Source organism: Oreochromis aureus, linkage group 7, assembly GCF_013358895.1.
Source record: "Oreochromis aureus strain Israel breed Guangdong linkage group 7, ZZ_aureus, whole genome shotgun sequence".
Lineage (NCBI taxonomy): Eukaryota > Metazoa > Chordata > Actinopteri > Cichliformes > Cichlidae > Oreochromis > Oreochromis aureus.
In genome coordinates, this window is record NC_052948.1 from 52,818,234 (window position 1) to 52,831,291 (window position 13,058).

Genomic DNA, 13,058 nt, shown 5'->3' on the forward strand with positions numbered 1-13,058 from the left:
AGGACAATGAGACAGTGGTGAGGTGTGCAGTATGAGTCACAGATGGGTTTCCGGTGGGAAGGGAAGAGTTACATCAGGGCTCGGCTCTGACTCCCCTCTTGTTTGCAGTGGTGATGGACAGGTTCACAGATGGGGTTTGGTAGGACTTGGCATGGACTATGATGTTTGCAGAGGACACTGAACTGTAGTGAGAGTAGAGAGCATGTGGAAGATAACCTAGAGAGGTGGAGGTATGCCCTGGAGAGAAAAGTAATGAATAAAGAGAAGAACAGCCAGACTGCTTTGAGCTGATTGAAGGATAGCAGTAAACAGATAATCACTGAGTACAACCAAGGTATGCAGAAGAGCATCTCTGAATTCACAACATGTTGAACCCTGAAGTACATGGGATATCTGCTGCAACATTTAGATAGTAGGACCAGAATTTGGTGTAAACAACAGCAAAATTCTACACAGATTCCTAAAATGACATTTGTTTTTCATTTTATTGATATTGTTTGTGGCATAGAAAAACTGCAATACTTAAACAGCTTTTTGTAACATTCAACAAACACTATTTGGAAGCCTCCAAACACCATTTAGAAAGCTATACATTTATACAATATAGTGCAATTTTCAGTTGTCACTCTTTTTACCAGTGTGTTATTTGTCTTTGGTAGGTTTTGTGTTTATTTCAGTTTATTTTATTATTGTTTTGTGGAAATTGAGATTTTGCTTTCTAAAAATATCAGTGGAATCAGCCCTTCCACATGTGACCCGCTGTATAGCCACATGAATCCAATCACAACAGAACCACAACACGTTTCTAAAAAATTCAAGCTACTGTGATGTAAACAAAGTAAGAAACCTAATTTATTCTTAACTCAGATGCTTCAAGTACAACATTTATTTGTCAGTAATTTACTTAAAATTAATGACAAATACATAAATTATATTTATCAGCATATACAAGTGTTTTTACAAAAAAACAAAAAGGGAAAAAGTCCCCTTATGTCTCATCGTTTCCATGCCTGTACTCTGATCACACAGTCCAACACAGTGCAAACAGCAGGAGAAGCAGAGATGAATCAGGCCTGTCCTCTCTGCTCTGACATGCCCTCATCTGGGGCAGATGCTGTGGTCACTGAGGAGTTTCTCCATCCTCTTTATCTTGCGCTTGTTCTTTGGCATGGGTTTGTCGTACATGCCGTTCTTCAGCAGATGTTCCTTGCTATGATGGATCTGAGCGCCATGCTGAAGCTGGAAGGAGCAGAGTGCTTTCAGGGGCTTGAGCAGAACCTGCACACGCACAGATGGGAACGAAAGGAGAGCGCGATGAAGAACACCAGGCTCTGTGTTTCGACATGATTCATGATAATGAACCTACAAAGAATTACTGCCCAGCTTTTCACGCACTCTTATCTCCAAGCCTCATTTTACCATCCTTTTACCCTTTTCATTTAGCCTACCCACTCATCACCCTCGTTTTAAGAAGGCAGCAGCAAAAAACTCTTTTTATTCTAAAGAGCAGAAATGTCCATTTAGCAACGATCTGCTGAACACAGTCAAGCCTTTAGCATTAAAATCTAGATATTTATCTCAGCAGTTGGTAGAGACCAAACGCGTAGTTAAAAGTAATGCAAATATTAGATTTTAAATGATTACTTTTACATATATTACGATTCAAAATGAATAATACACAGTATTGCCAAAAGTATGGTCTTCTACCTTCACACACATATGAATTTGTGTGACATCCCATTCTTAATCCATAAGGTTTAAATCTGATGTTTAAACCAGAGCCACATGACATTATCTCACAATATTAATGTTACTATTATACTACAGATTTTAGATATTTATTATACTACTATAACTGTTTCGGTATGTTACCTCTTGGATCTCATCATTCCGCTCTAGGATCGACAGAGCGACAGCGGCACATTCCAGAGTAGACAGACAGATGTTGGAAGGTTGTGTGCGGATCACGTATTGACTTGATAAAGTCCTATTGAGCTGCACCTGGTAAACCAAAGCAGACGTGATCAGTAATCACAATGTTGATGTATGAAAAGCAATTAATTTTATAAGAGCTGTAATTCTTATGGAATGCACAACACTGGCAGTTTTTCATTTAGTGCTTTCAGCATTCATCTCTGAGAGGTGTTAAGTTTCAAAGTTCTGGTTTTGTCCATAAACACGTGATCAGAGCTGGAACATCTTCTAATGTTGGTTGTCAACATTACACACAACTTAGAGGCGGACTGACACAGATTCATCTGATATCAGATATATGAGCTAATTTTTTCCCCCCTTTCAGACTTCTGTGTTTCATTTACTTGTTTACGTTCTCCCTCAGTCTGCCTGGAACAGCTGATTGTGTGTTTGTGGCGTTGTATTGACTAATCACGTTTGTGCACATCTGCATGTTATAGCTCTGTGTCAGTCGGACACACAAGTCCAAATTTTACACTAATCTTTATGATAGCACCAAAATCCATAAGTGCTGCCAAATGGACCAGAACTAAAATTTTAACAGCTTAACTAAGATGTGGTATTATTTAAATAACTGCTCCAAAACAAGTTACATAAAAAATGCTCTGGGTAGTGGCTAATATCAGAGTCTTTCTAAAAATATCCTGAAATCATGTGCCTAAACACAAGTACCCCACACAGTGTGTACTCTTCAAATCCAACTGGTCTGTGATGCATTGATCAAAAGTATGTAAACGAGTAGAAATCGTGCACACTAGTCATCTGGCTCCATTCAAGATACATTTACAAGATACAGTTTTTTGGGGGGTGGGGGGGTGGGGGTTCTCCACCCAATTCAGGCTTTAAGACCTTAGAAAGAAAAAAGACTTAGCAGCTGAGAGAACAGAGTTTATATCCTCTACAACGTCCTTTAATATACGCACCTGTTTGGGCAGGTGGAAAAGGCTGTTTTTGAGGAACATGTTTTTGGCTTGGCTCCAGGTGCCATCTATGATGATGACATTATGTTTTGCAGTGCCCACTTCTTGGTATTGCACCAACTCCTCAAGGTTCTCTGATTTAGGTCCTGGGTACAGAATCAGCGTTCTGCTGTCCCGACACACCGCAGCCAGCTCCGGGTGCCTGCACAGAAAATAAATGAAGGCATAAAATAAAAATGCAAATATAACACATATTTAGCTACGCTCAATTAACGCATACTTACTTTTCCTCATTAAATCTCCTCCCAACTATGACATTGCATTTTCCTTGTGGCAAGCAAGCAGCAAGTAGAGGAACTGTGCGGAGTACTCGGCTCTCCTGGAAGAGATCGAAACCTTTAGTCTCTCATGTTAACCTTTTACAAAATGTGTGTTCATTACTGTCATGAAAGCCGCGCATTATAGAGTCCACTGTCAGGAGCAAGACAGTAATCTGATTCCAAAGCATTCAAACACACCCGATGGCGATGTCAGGGTGATACACTAAGAAATGAGACACTGATGTTCTTCTTATTCATCCACTAACTCTCAACACAATATCAGTCTTAGTCTGGTGCAGATATACATGTATGCATCTTTCTGGATATGGGTCAATATCAAAACTTGCCTTTAATGGAAATAAGTCAGCAAAACATGCGTGGAAATGGTGCGATGTAGAAATTGTTCTTTCAGATAGTTTGATTAATAAAATAAGCTATGGTTGTATCAGCTGATACTGGCATCAATGTATATGTTTGCCATCATTATCATTATTACTTATTACAGGAAACAGTTTTTCCAGCAGAGTAGACATCTGTGCCATCATGCAGGATTTTAGATTAGTGAGGTAACTTAACTGTGAATTTTCCGTTTTAGTGCAAAGTACACCTAATGTCACTGTTTGTTTTGAGATCAGCTACTACACATACTATGTATAATGTGTAAATAATTTGTGTAATAAAAACCTATACAGATGCTGATAATCCTGGCAGGTAGTTTAGTTAGTAAGTTTCATCCAGCTTGATCAATGCCTCCAGGAGGAGATAGGGGACATTCATAACGATCATTGTAGTAAGATTATTATAGTCCATAATGTTTGTCTGTACAATTAATACTTTTGGGTGTTTATTTTACGTAAATATTCATTCATATTTAAATCAAATCAATCTTCAACAGTTACAGTCATCTTAGTGTAAAATTCCCTCTCTCTTTGTTAGTTTATCAGCTTTTCTGCTGATTCAAGTTAAAGCCATGTCCTATAATAGTTTATTAGTTATATCCTATTTTTGTCAGCCAGGTCTCAACGTGAAACTCATGCAAGCTCAGTTTGCTAGGCAAAAAATTACCCATAGAAGCTCAAATCAATACATGCATACAACAATACAGCTAACACTGCTAACACTACCACACAACATAAAGTTTAATCTAACAGATTTTAATAAATAATAACAGTGACTTTTGGAGGCTTTTGAAAAACTGCATAACTTTAAATAACATAGATGTATTTTTTGATGCTTCACAAACGCTACATTTAAACAGATCAGGGACTCTGGGTCTTAAAACATGACTTTTGACTCACCTCTGCAGGATGCTGCACTACGTACAGACATGTGGAGACCTCCAGGGGTTGTGGTGGAAGAAAAGGACATAGACACACCTTCTGAGGGCGACTACATGGGAGGAAAGTTGAAGACGTGAGGCTGTGTTTTCCCAGTTACTTCCCAGCCTATAGCCCCCATCTGTGTGTGTTTCAGCTGGTCTTGAGCTTTCTGTAACGACACGGATCTGTTCCCTCATTAAAGCATGCCAGCTACGCGAGGAGACGGGAACATTCATACGCCGCCTGGATCAACCAACTCGGCTAACTACTAGCATGAGCTGCTCTTTAATTCAACTCACCGGCAACGGAAACATGTCGGTCTTCTCTCGCCAGCCTCCACCGGAAGGGCAGCCAGATCCCCAAAAGCGTCAACCAACCCGTCCTCCATCGAGGAAGCGTCGCACATTTCTGGGCCGCTTTGTATCTCTTGAGTGACGGCGGGACAGGGACTGGGAGCGCAGTCCATTGTGGAGTTAGCAAAAAGCTAACCTGTGCGAGTACCCAAACACTGCGCCGTCTTCTGGTGTAGAAGTAGACCGACTAGAGAGAGAAGGCACACGGCGGCGTAATTAAAAGTGTTTCGCAGAGTGCACAGTGCGTGTGAGAGTAAGGTTTTATATTTTGGGTATATACCTCGCCTCTACAATGGTTGAAAAGAGATGAGTACACAATGCACATAACTGCTGGTGACAAATAAAGATTCTCAGTAGGAAATATTTATTACAGGACAGTCCGAGGCTGAATTCGTTTATACAAAGTGTTTCTCTTCTTTTTCTTTTCCTCCCATCTCCTTTGGTAATGCGTATATCACGTAGTATGTTAGATGCATTTAGAGTTGGATGGCTACAATAATTTGTTTCATAATCATAACAGAGACCTTTTCTGGCTACTCTCACCTCGTTTGTGAGGTAAGAGTAATGATCTATGGGGCGACTTCACTTGTTGCTACAAGGTTAACCTGTAAAAAGACTAAAGCTGGATCGATATTATTAACCAGAATCAGCCATTATCACAGGTATATCATTTCTCCCTTTCTCATAAGACTCAAATATACTCTCAGTATGTGTATGTATGCTTTCATGCATCATTGGTAAAAACGCCAATCATATCAGAAACAGAATACTTTTATAATCTCTAAGGAAATTATATATGGTATATAATATATAAATCGGTATATATTCAGTTTGCCATCATATGCAACAAAGAAAAATAATATATTATTGTTTGAAGAGCTTAAAAATAGCAGCTATTTAAAATTTCATTGTCGAAATTGTTTCATTACAATTTTTGCTGTCCTTCTCAGGATGATTACAGATGTTCATAAGCAGTTCATAGGCATAAATATAACAGCAATCATTTTGTTATACTCGTCGTTGTTTTGTTTTGGTTTTCTTTTTCTGTCAGTTAGCTGATGTTGGCTTTTCTAAAACTCAAGTTACCAACACGCACTGACACATCCGTTCTATTTATTGTATTTCTGCGACACAGTTGCTTGTATGTTGTTAGTACGTCATTAACTCAGGGCTGCCACCTGTCGGTGTGGAGGAAAGGGGTTATTTTAAAAGGCACGCTGGATGTCGCCAAAGGCTATTTAATGTAAAAGTAAGGCCGCTTTAAATACTTGAAAACACAGCTTTTGCCCCACGGAAGCAAAATAGTTATGTACACTTAGTTGCCTGTGCATTTTATTCACACATCGTTTATCCATTTGCAAATGGATATCTGTGAGTTTGTTTGTAGTTTGACTTTGAAGGTCAGTCGACACAGGGTCACAGCTGAGGCTCCAGATGGCACCGTTGGATTCAGGACATAAAGCAACTACTGTACAGTGTATCTGCAAACAATGCAGACATGCAGAATACTGTACCCCACAGTGCAAAAATGTGTTTTGCTCATTAAAAAAAAAACCAAAAAAGGTTCTCTGTGTGCATATACTGGGGAATATTTAGTTCATTTTGAGACAGCTGCACTAAAACAGACTAAAACGAGCTAAGTTTGGTTAAGTTGGAGATATCTTTTAGATGATGCAGGAGAAATATATACGTAGCTTTCAAAGTTCCTTTGAATATTTTATGGAAATTTTTAAAAAAAAGCACTCACAAAATGTTATAACATTTGAAGGAGATCTTTAACTATAGGTTATTTTACCAGGGTGCAAAACATCACTCCCCATTTGGCTTAGCGACAGATGCACATTGTCAAGAAGTTTCACGTTCCAAGCACATCTGTGATTAAACAAAGATTTGCAGGGTGGATAATTTGTCAGGAATAACCAGGTGTAAATAGGCTCATCTGCAAGGATAACAGACTCTGTCTTGGATGTTTACAAGCGGTTGTGCGGAACACAGGCTCCCAGTTTAGATAAGGTGTCGAGTTAATGGCCAGAAGGGCTTATTTATAGCTGAAGATGCACCCTGACACCGTACAAACACCGACACATGCACGCTCATCCTTTTTATTTGCACATGTGAACCAAAGCTCATCAATCATGCTATGACTCATGCGCTATTGGCAGAAAGACTGGCTTCACCTGCAGAGACAAAGGATATATGATCAATCTGAAGGCAAATGTTTTAGATAAGACTTTGATTTTATATACAAATCTGAGCTTTAAGAATTTATCTTAGTTTAATGCACTTTACGTTTACTGAGATTTTAAGCCCAAATATGGATATTGATCTGTTACAGCACTTAATACCAAGTTTATTGACTGTAGCTGCACTAAAGTATTGTACACTGTCCTTTGTTTTTGGCTTGCTCAGTTGGAAAAACTGTCGAACTATCTTCTTGTTTCTCAGCATTATTCTCTGTTGGATCTGTTTCTGATGACTTTACATCTGTCTCTAGTTCAGTTTGTTTTGTAACTGTTTCGGTCTGGCTTCTTTCTTCTTCTTCTTCTGGTTTGGCGTCTTCTCCTTCAGTTGGCTTTCCATCTCTCTCATCTCTGGTGGTCACTTCATTCCCGTCCTGTACGCTTTCAGCTTCTGTTTTGGCCACAGCCAACGCATTCTCTTCTCCATCTCCGTCGCCTTCATCAGCAGTCTCTGCCGGCGATGCCGTCTCTTTCTCCTCCTCTCTTTGCTCCTTCCCTCCAGCCTCTTCGTTTTCCTGCACAATGACGTCAACTGGAGTCAGAGGCGTTAGATCTAGACATGTCTTAGGAGGGGATGCTACTTTTCTCCTAGGAGGGGCGACTGGCTTGTCTATTTCTGAATCTTTTTTCCACAAATCCCGAACACAGACATTGCTCTCTTCCAAGGCTGCGGGATGATCATCTATACTTGTCCAGTCTGCTTCCTCTGAGGGAAACTCAAAGCTTGAGATGCTAAGTTGATCGACTGGGATTTCTGTTGGTTTTTCAACTGTTATAGACACACTCCTTACTGTCTTGGATTTACTCTTTTTTGCTGTTTGTGTGTCGTCTTCTTCCAGAAGTCGAGGGAAAGGCTCTATGTCGCATGGAGAAGAATTGGCGCTGGACCTGAAGAAGTCTGTAATATCATCCTCTGAGTTAGGCACCTCGCCTTTTTCAGGCTTGGTCACAAAAACACCAAGGTCATACAAATCCTCAGATATTATCCGAGGTCCTTCCACTGGGCATTTTTCTTTATCTGTTGGTTCCCCTTCCACAACAGGAGTCTCATCTATCAGGACATATTTCTCTAAATACCCCCTGGCCTCTCGGTCCGAATGCCTGCTGTGGAAGGACTTCTCCGAGGTCACACTTTCAGTGTCCTCTTCTTTTATCCGGCTGCCGAGTGCTTCCTCGTAAAGGTCTGTATAAAGGAAGGCCATGGCTTTGGGTTCCTCCAGCAAAATGGGATCGATAATTTTCGAGGGCCCTTCGGGTAGAAAGATTGGTGTGAGGACATCTTCTTGGCTTCCAAACAAATTCGAACCACTCTGTTTTGAGGGAAGCCTAGAGGGTGCACTTTCTGCTGCTCCACCTCCATCTGTTGCCCCTGGACTTTTCAGAAAGTAGTCGTCTGTACCGCCATAAAAGACTTCATCTAAAAGCTCGTCAGCAAGTTCCACCAGACTGATTGTGTCTGACTTGTCGACATCTGCACTTTTGGTGCTGGTGGTTTCTTTAGTCTGCGCATGTTTCTCAGTGTACTGACTCTCAGTAGCAGTCTTTGCCTCTGGTTCCACCTGTCCTTCTGCAGTCACAGCAGGACCTCCTGGAGCCTGAGCATCAATCAGCGCGAATGCCTCAAAGTAGTCCACATTTCCTGCTGCTGCTCTGCTTTGCATTCTGGCCACCGGAGCTCCCGGTGGATCCATGGAATCTAGATCCACAGGAGGGCAAGGGTTGACTCGGTAATCTATTGTTGGGCCTGATTCTACAGAGATCAGCAGCTCATTTTCATGGATCTCCTCACTAGCTTTAGGAACAAGACTTTCCTCCAGGTATGAAAGATTGTCCACCATTTCTTTGCTGACTTCTTCATCCACAGTGGCCAGTTTTTGGGGAACAACAATGTTGAGGATTTCAGAGCCTTCTGACACTAAGCTGAACAGCTGCTGCTCTTTGTCTTCCTGAGGATCAGTTGTTTCCTCTTGGTCTCCTTCTCCTTCACTTTTCAAATTTGGTTGAGAGACTTCCACTAACTCTGGCCGCCCTGAGATGTTCTCAGAACTTTCTGCCAGGACTTCTCGCTTTCTGTCTGCTTTGCTTTTCGGCCCACTTGCCCTCTCCTTGGTTTTCCTGCTTCTTGAGATAAGCTCCTCTTCCATGACAAAAATGATTTTGCCTGCTGGATGAGACCCAGATGTTGCAGGTCGTATTGCAACCGAAGAGCTGAGATCCACAGAGGGGAGTCCACCTTCAGACATCCATGGTGTGGTGCAGCGACTGGGCGTCGTCTCCCATGCGATTCCGCTGTCCTCACCTTGCATAGTTACCATGGAGAAGGAGGAGTCCATCATTAGGCACTGCATCTTAGGCCGGACATTATCATCGTGGACAGCCTCGCGTAAGCTGAAGGCACAGTAATGCACAAATATTGGGAGGTTAAGGGAAAACTATACAAAATATGTCCTAATAACTTTTAAGTTGTGCAGGTGTTCTTTTGCTTTAATACTTTTTGCACTGCGCCTAAAGCGAGAGAAAGAGTCTCAACTTACATTCACTAAAGTCTGATGCATAAAGCATCACATCTATCAACCTTTGAAGATGCTTGTTGTGCTCCATGAGCATTTTTACGTCACACAAGTGTCATTAAGTAGGAAGAAAGAAAGAAATTGCACACTGCAGAACTTCCCATTCTGCTTGACCAGTGCAAACATACGAACATGTGGCATTTCCTCCATAAATCCAGCATATTTTATTACTGTAAAATAAATGTTTCGCCACAGACTCTAATTCATAAATGATCAAAAACTTTCCTCTGTGGTAAAAAACAAAAACAAAATTGCAAAACAAATCTCATTAACATGAAACTTTAACCTGCAGCATAAAGAGCACCTGTTTTGAAGGGTCTCCACTTCATCAGTAACATCAAGGTTTTGTTCTGTAATATCTTCAGATGTCAACACAGTCATCTCAGGGTCAACATCTGACTGTGCAAAATCCTCCATTGCTGTAGCCATTGTTTGCAGTATGGATCTGCTTCAGCCTCTCAGCAAGACTCGATGCTGCTCTTCTGATGACATACGAAGCAAGCGAGCGTGCTCGAGTCGGGTTTTCATGCTCAGCATAATCTTGAAATAGAAAACTTGCCTTCCACTGTTTCATCTGAAACATTTGCAGCATGCAGGGAGAGTAAATCATCACCTGTTCACAATGGTTGAACTCTTGAAATCGCTATATACAAATAACAGGTTAATCTGGGTTAAGCAGATGCAAATAATCTGAACTGTGAAAATGCAGAAACATTAAGTCAGTGTCTCTGTCTTATTTATTTTTGCCAGGTCTATATATAATTTTGTCCTGGCATCATGTATCTGATATCATTAGTCTTTCTGTAAGTGAGTTAGAGGAAAGATTGTTGAAAAGGTTTAAGCTGGGGTTTTTTTTTTATATGCAACAAATCACATTTCAATGAAAAATAGTAAAAGCCAAAATTGTGATTAAAAAGTAAGACTTGTCATGCTTTTCTGTCCCACTAGTGAATATTCTTTGTGGTAACTGGGCAAATAAAATTAATAAAAAAAATATATATCTGCCTTCCTTTCTTTTTGATTGAGCCACCTGCTCGTGTCTGTCACACAGAGTGTCAGAGATGCTATGTGGGAAATGAAAACATGAAGGGGTTGGGGAGGGATTAGTCAACATGTTCTATCTGGGTAAAAGTTCCCCAGTGTAAACTAGTCTGACATACCCTGTGCAAATCATAAAACTTTCCAATGAACATGCCAAACTGAATTTAATATTATATACATTTTGAGGCTCAAATAATCGTTCCCCCCACTGCAAATACAGGAAGTGCATACTGGAATGTGCCATGTAGTGTCACATCCTTGGAGAATGACTGGGATTTTTTGTTTGTTTGCTTTTATTTCATTTCATATTGGATATCATTGTTCTATTCTTGAGTTATGAATTGTAACTATTAAGGGGCTGCTTTTGTTTCTTAGCCAAATTACTAGTGTGTGTTCTACATACGTCTGCTTAATCACTGTTTAAGCTACGCCGTTTTCTCTATAAGGTCTGTTTTTGTTAGTTAATTTTGAGTTTGGTTTTGGTTGTTATTAAAAAAAACTTGCAGTCATTGTAGTGAGCTAATGCAGTCCATCACAAGATTCAAATACTATTTTACAGCATTTCCTTGATATTTTTAATGCTGCAAACTTTTAACATTTTAACATGTTGTACAAGTGTGTATGTGTGTGTATAGATTGTTGGATAATTAGGCAAGAGAATTACAAAGTAACTGAATATCAAATACATAGAAAATATAATTACCACTCAACCTTTAGTGACAGTACATTAATATACATCTATTTTAACTAGAAATACTTTTAAACACACATTATATATGAAATTTCAATATTTACACAGGTCCTTCAAATTCCTTTCAACCCCATAATACCATACCACACACAAACACACATACACAAAATAATGGCACAGAGGGCAAGAAGCAGCAAAGTTGCTGCCAATCAAGCGTGACTGATTAATTGATCATCAGTGAGTGTGAGCGCCTTTATATAAAAGCATAGGTTTTGTCGGTTTGCTGGTCTGGAGCAGTAATTTGTGTTAATTCAATGCCACAATATTCCCAGTTGTGGACATCTCATCAAACACCTGATTCTAACTGTCAAGGTGGAGGGGTAATGGAATGTGCTTGTTTGTGAGTCTGCCACAAACTGCTCTGTATACTAAAATATTTTAAAGTCAAGCCTGAGGCGAACTTTCTGATGACTAAATTTTACCCAAATTTTTGTCATGTGACAGGACAACTCTCTCAAGCATAGCAGGAAATCTATGCCAGAATGGCTGAAAAAGAAATCATTTAAGGTGTTGCAATGGCCCAGTGAAACTGAAAAAAACCCAAACCACGTAAAATGTTGTGGTGGAACCTTAATAGAGCTGTGTATAAAAGAATATCAACAAACCTCGATGAGCTGAAGCAATATTGTAAAGAAGAGTGGGCCGAAATTCCTCTACTTGATGTGAGAGACTGATAATGTCATAGTGAAAACCATTACTTAAAGTTATTGTCGCGTCTTAGCTGGCAGACGTGTAGAGTGGAGAGAGTGAGAGGACACAAACGCAAGCACTGGAGACGGAACGGAACTTGAACTGAAAGTGAGCATTTATTGGTGGCCGGAAACAAACAGAAAAATAAACAATAACACAGAGCTGGAAATAAATGATAATACAGAGCTGGAACTAACAAAAACCTAAGCTGGGAAAACCTGGAATATGAATCATGGAGACATAAAGGAGGTTAACAGACGATCCGACAAAGGGCTTAAAAACAGGGAGGGATAACGAGGGAATGAGACAGGAGGAGAGCACAGCTGGGAGTAATCACACACAGCAAGACAGGGAAGAAGCAAAACTGAAAACAGCAACACAAGAATGTCAAAGTAAAACAGGAAACAAGAAACATTCACAAAGACACAGACTTGACACTGAGATGGAGACATGACTGACTGGGGTAGACACAAGAAATGCACGAACATAGAGACAGTTTACTAGACATGAAATGTGGAACACAGGAAGGCACACTCCAGGAATAACACTAAGTCCAAGAATATAAATTAATCAATAAACACAAAACACTGGGTCACGGAGCCAGGATTAGACATTTATCTCAGGCTGCTGAAAGGTGGCTCTATAAGCTATTGCACCATAGGTTATACTTAGATTGTTAAAGGTCCTGTGGGAAAAAAAAAATGATAAAAGAAACTTTATCTCTAAGATCCAGAGAAGAAAAGTCCCATTATTTTAAAACATATATCATTAATGTCATGAATGCATATCATACTGAAATGTTGATTGTGCCTTCAACCCCATCACCATTTTCAACCCCATAATGCAAAGTTAAGCCCTATTACTTGATAGACTTTTATTA

At 40.0% G+C, this 13,058-nt stretch overlaps 2 protein-coding genes across 2 annotated transcripts; both read right to left on the reverse strand.

Moving 5' to 3' along the window:
• Positions 1-457: 457 nt before the first annotated feature.
• dtwd2 (DTW domain containing 2) lies at positions 458-5,064 on the reverse strand. Its single transcript, XM_031733952.2, has 6 exons — positions 4,833-5,064; positions 4,513-4,603; positions 3,179-3,273; positions 2,898-3,096; positions 1,873-2,001; positions 458-1,278 (listed from the first exon to the last, which is right to left on the reverse strand). Exons 1-6 carry the CDS (start codon positions 4,997-4,999, stop codon positions 1,099-1,101), a joined length of 861 nt encoding a protein of 286 aa, XP_031589812.1. The 5' UTR covers positions 5,000-5,064; the 3' UTR covers positions 458-1,098.
• Positions 5,065-6,687: 1,623 nt separating this feature from the next.
• On the reverse strand, positions 6,688-12,212 carry si:ch1073-398f15.1 (cardiomyopathy-associated protein 5). Its single transcript, XM_031733898.2, has 3 exons — positions 12,094-12,212; positions 10,001-10,270; positions 6,688-9,514 (listed from the first exon to the last, which is right to left on the reverse strand). The coding sequence occupies exons 2-3, from the start codon at positions 10,123-10,125 to the stop codon at positions 7,255-7,257; spliced, it is 2,385 nt and encodes a 794-aa protein (XP_031589758.1). The 5' UTR covers positions 10,126-10,270; positions 12,094-12,212; the 3' UTR covers positions 6,688-7,254.
• Positions 12,213-13,058: the final 846 nt, after the last annotated feature.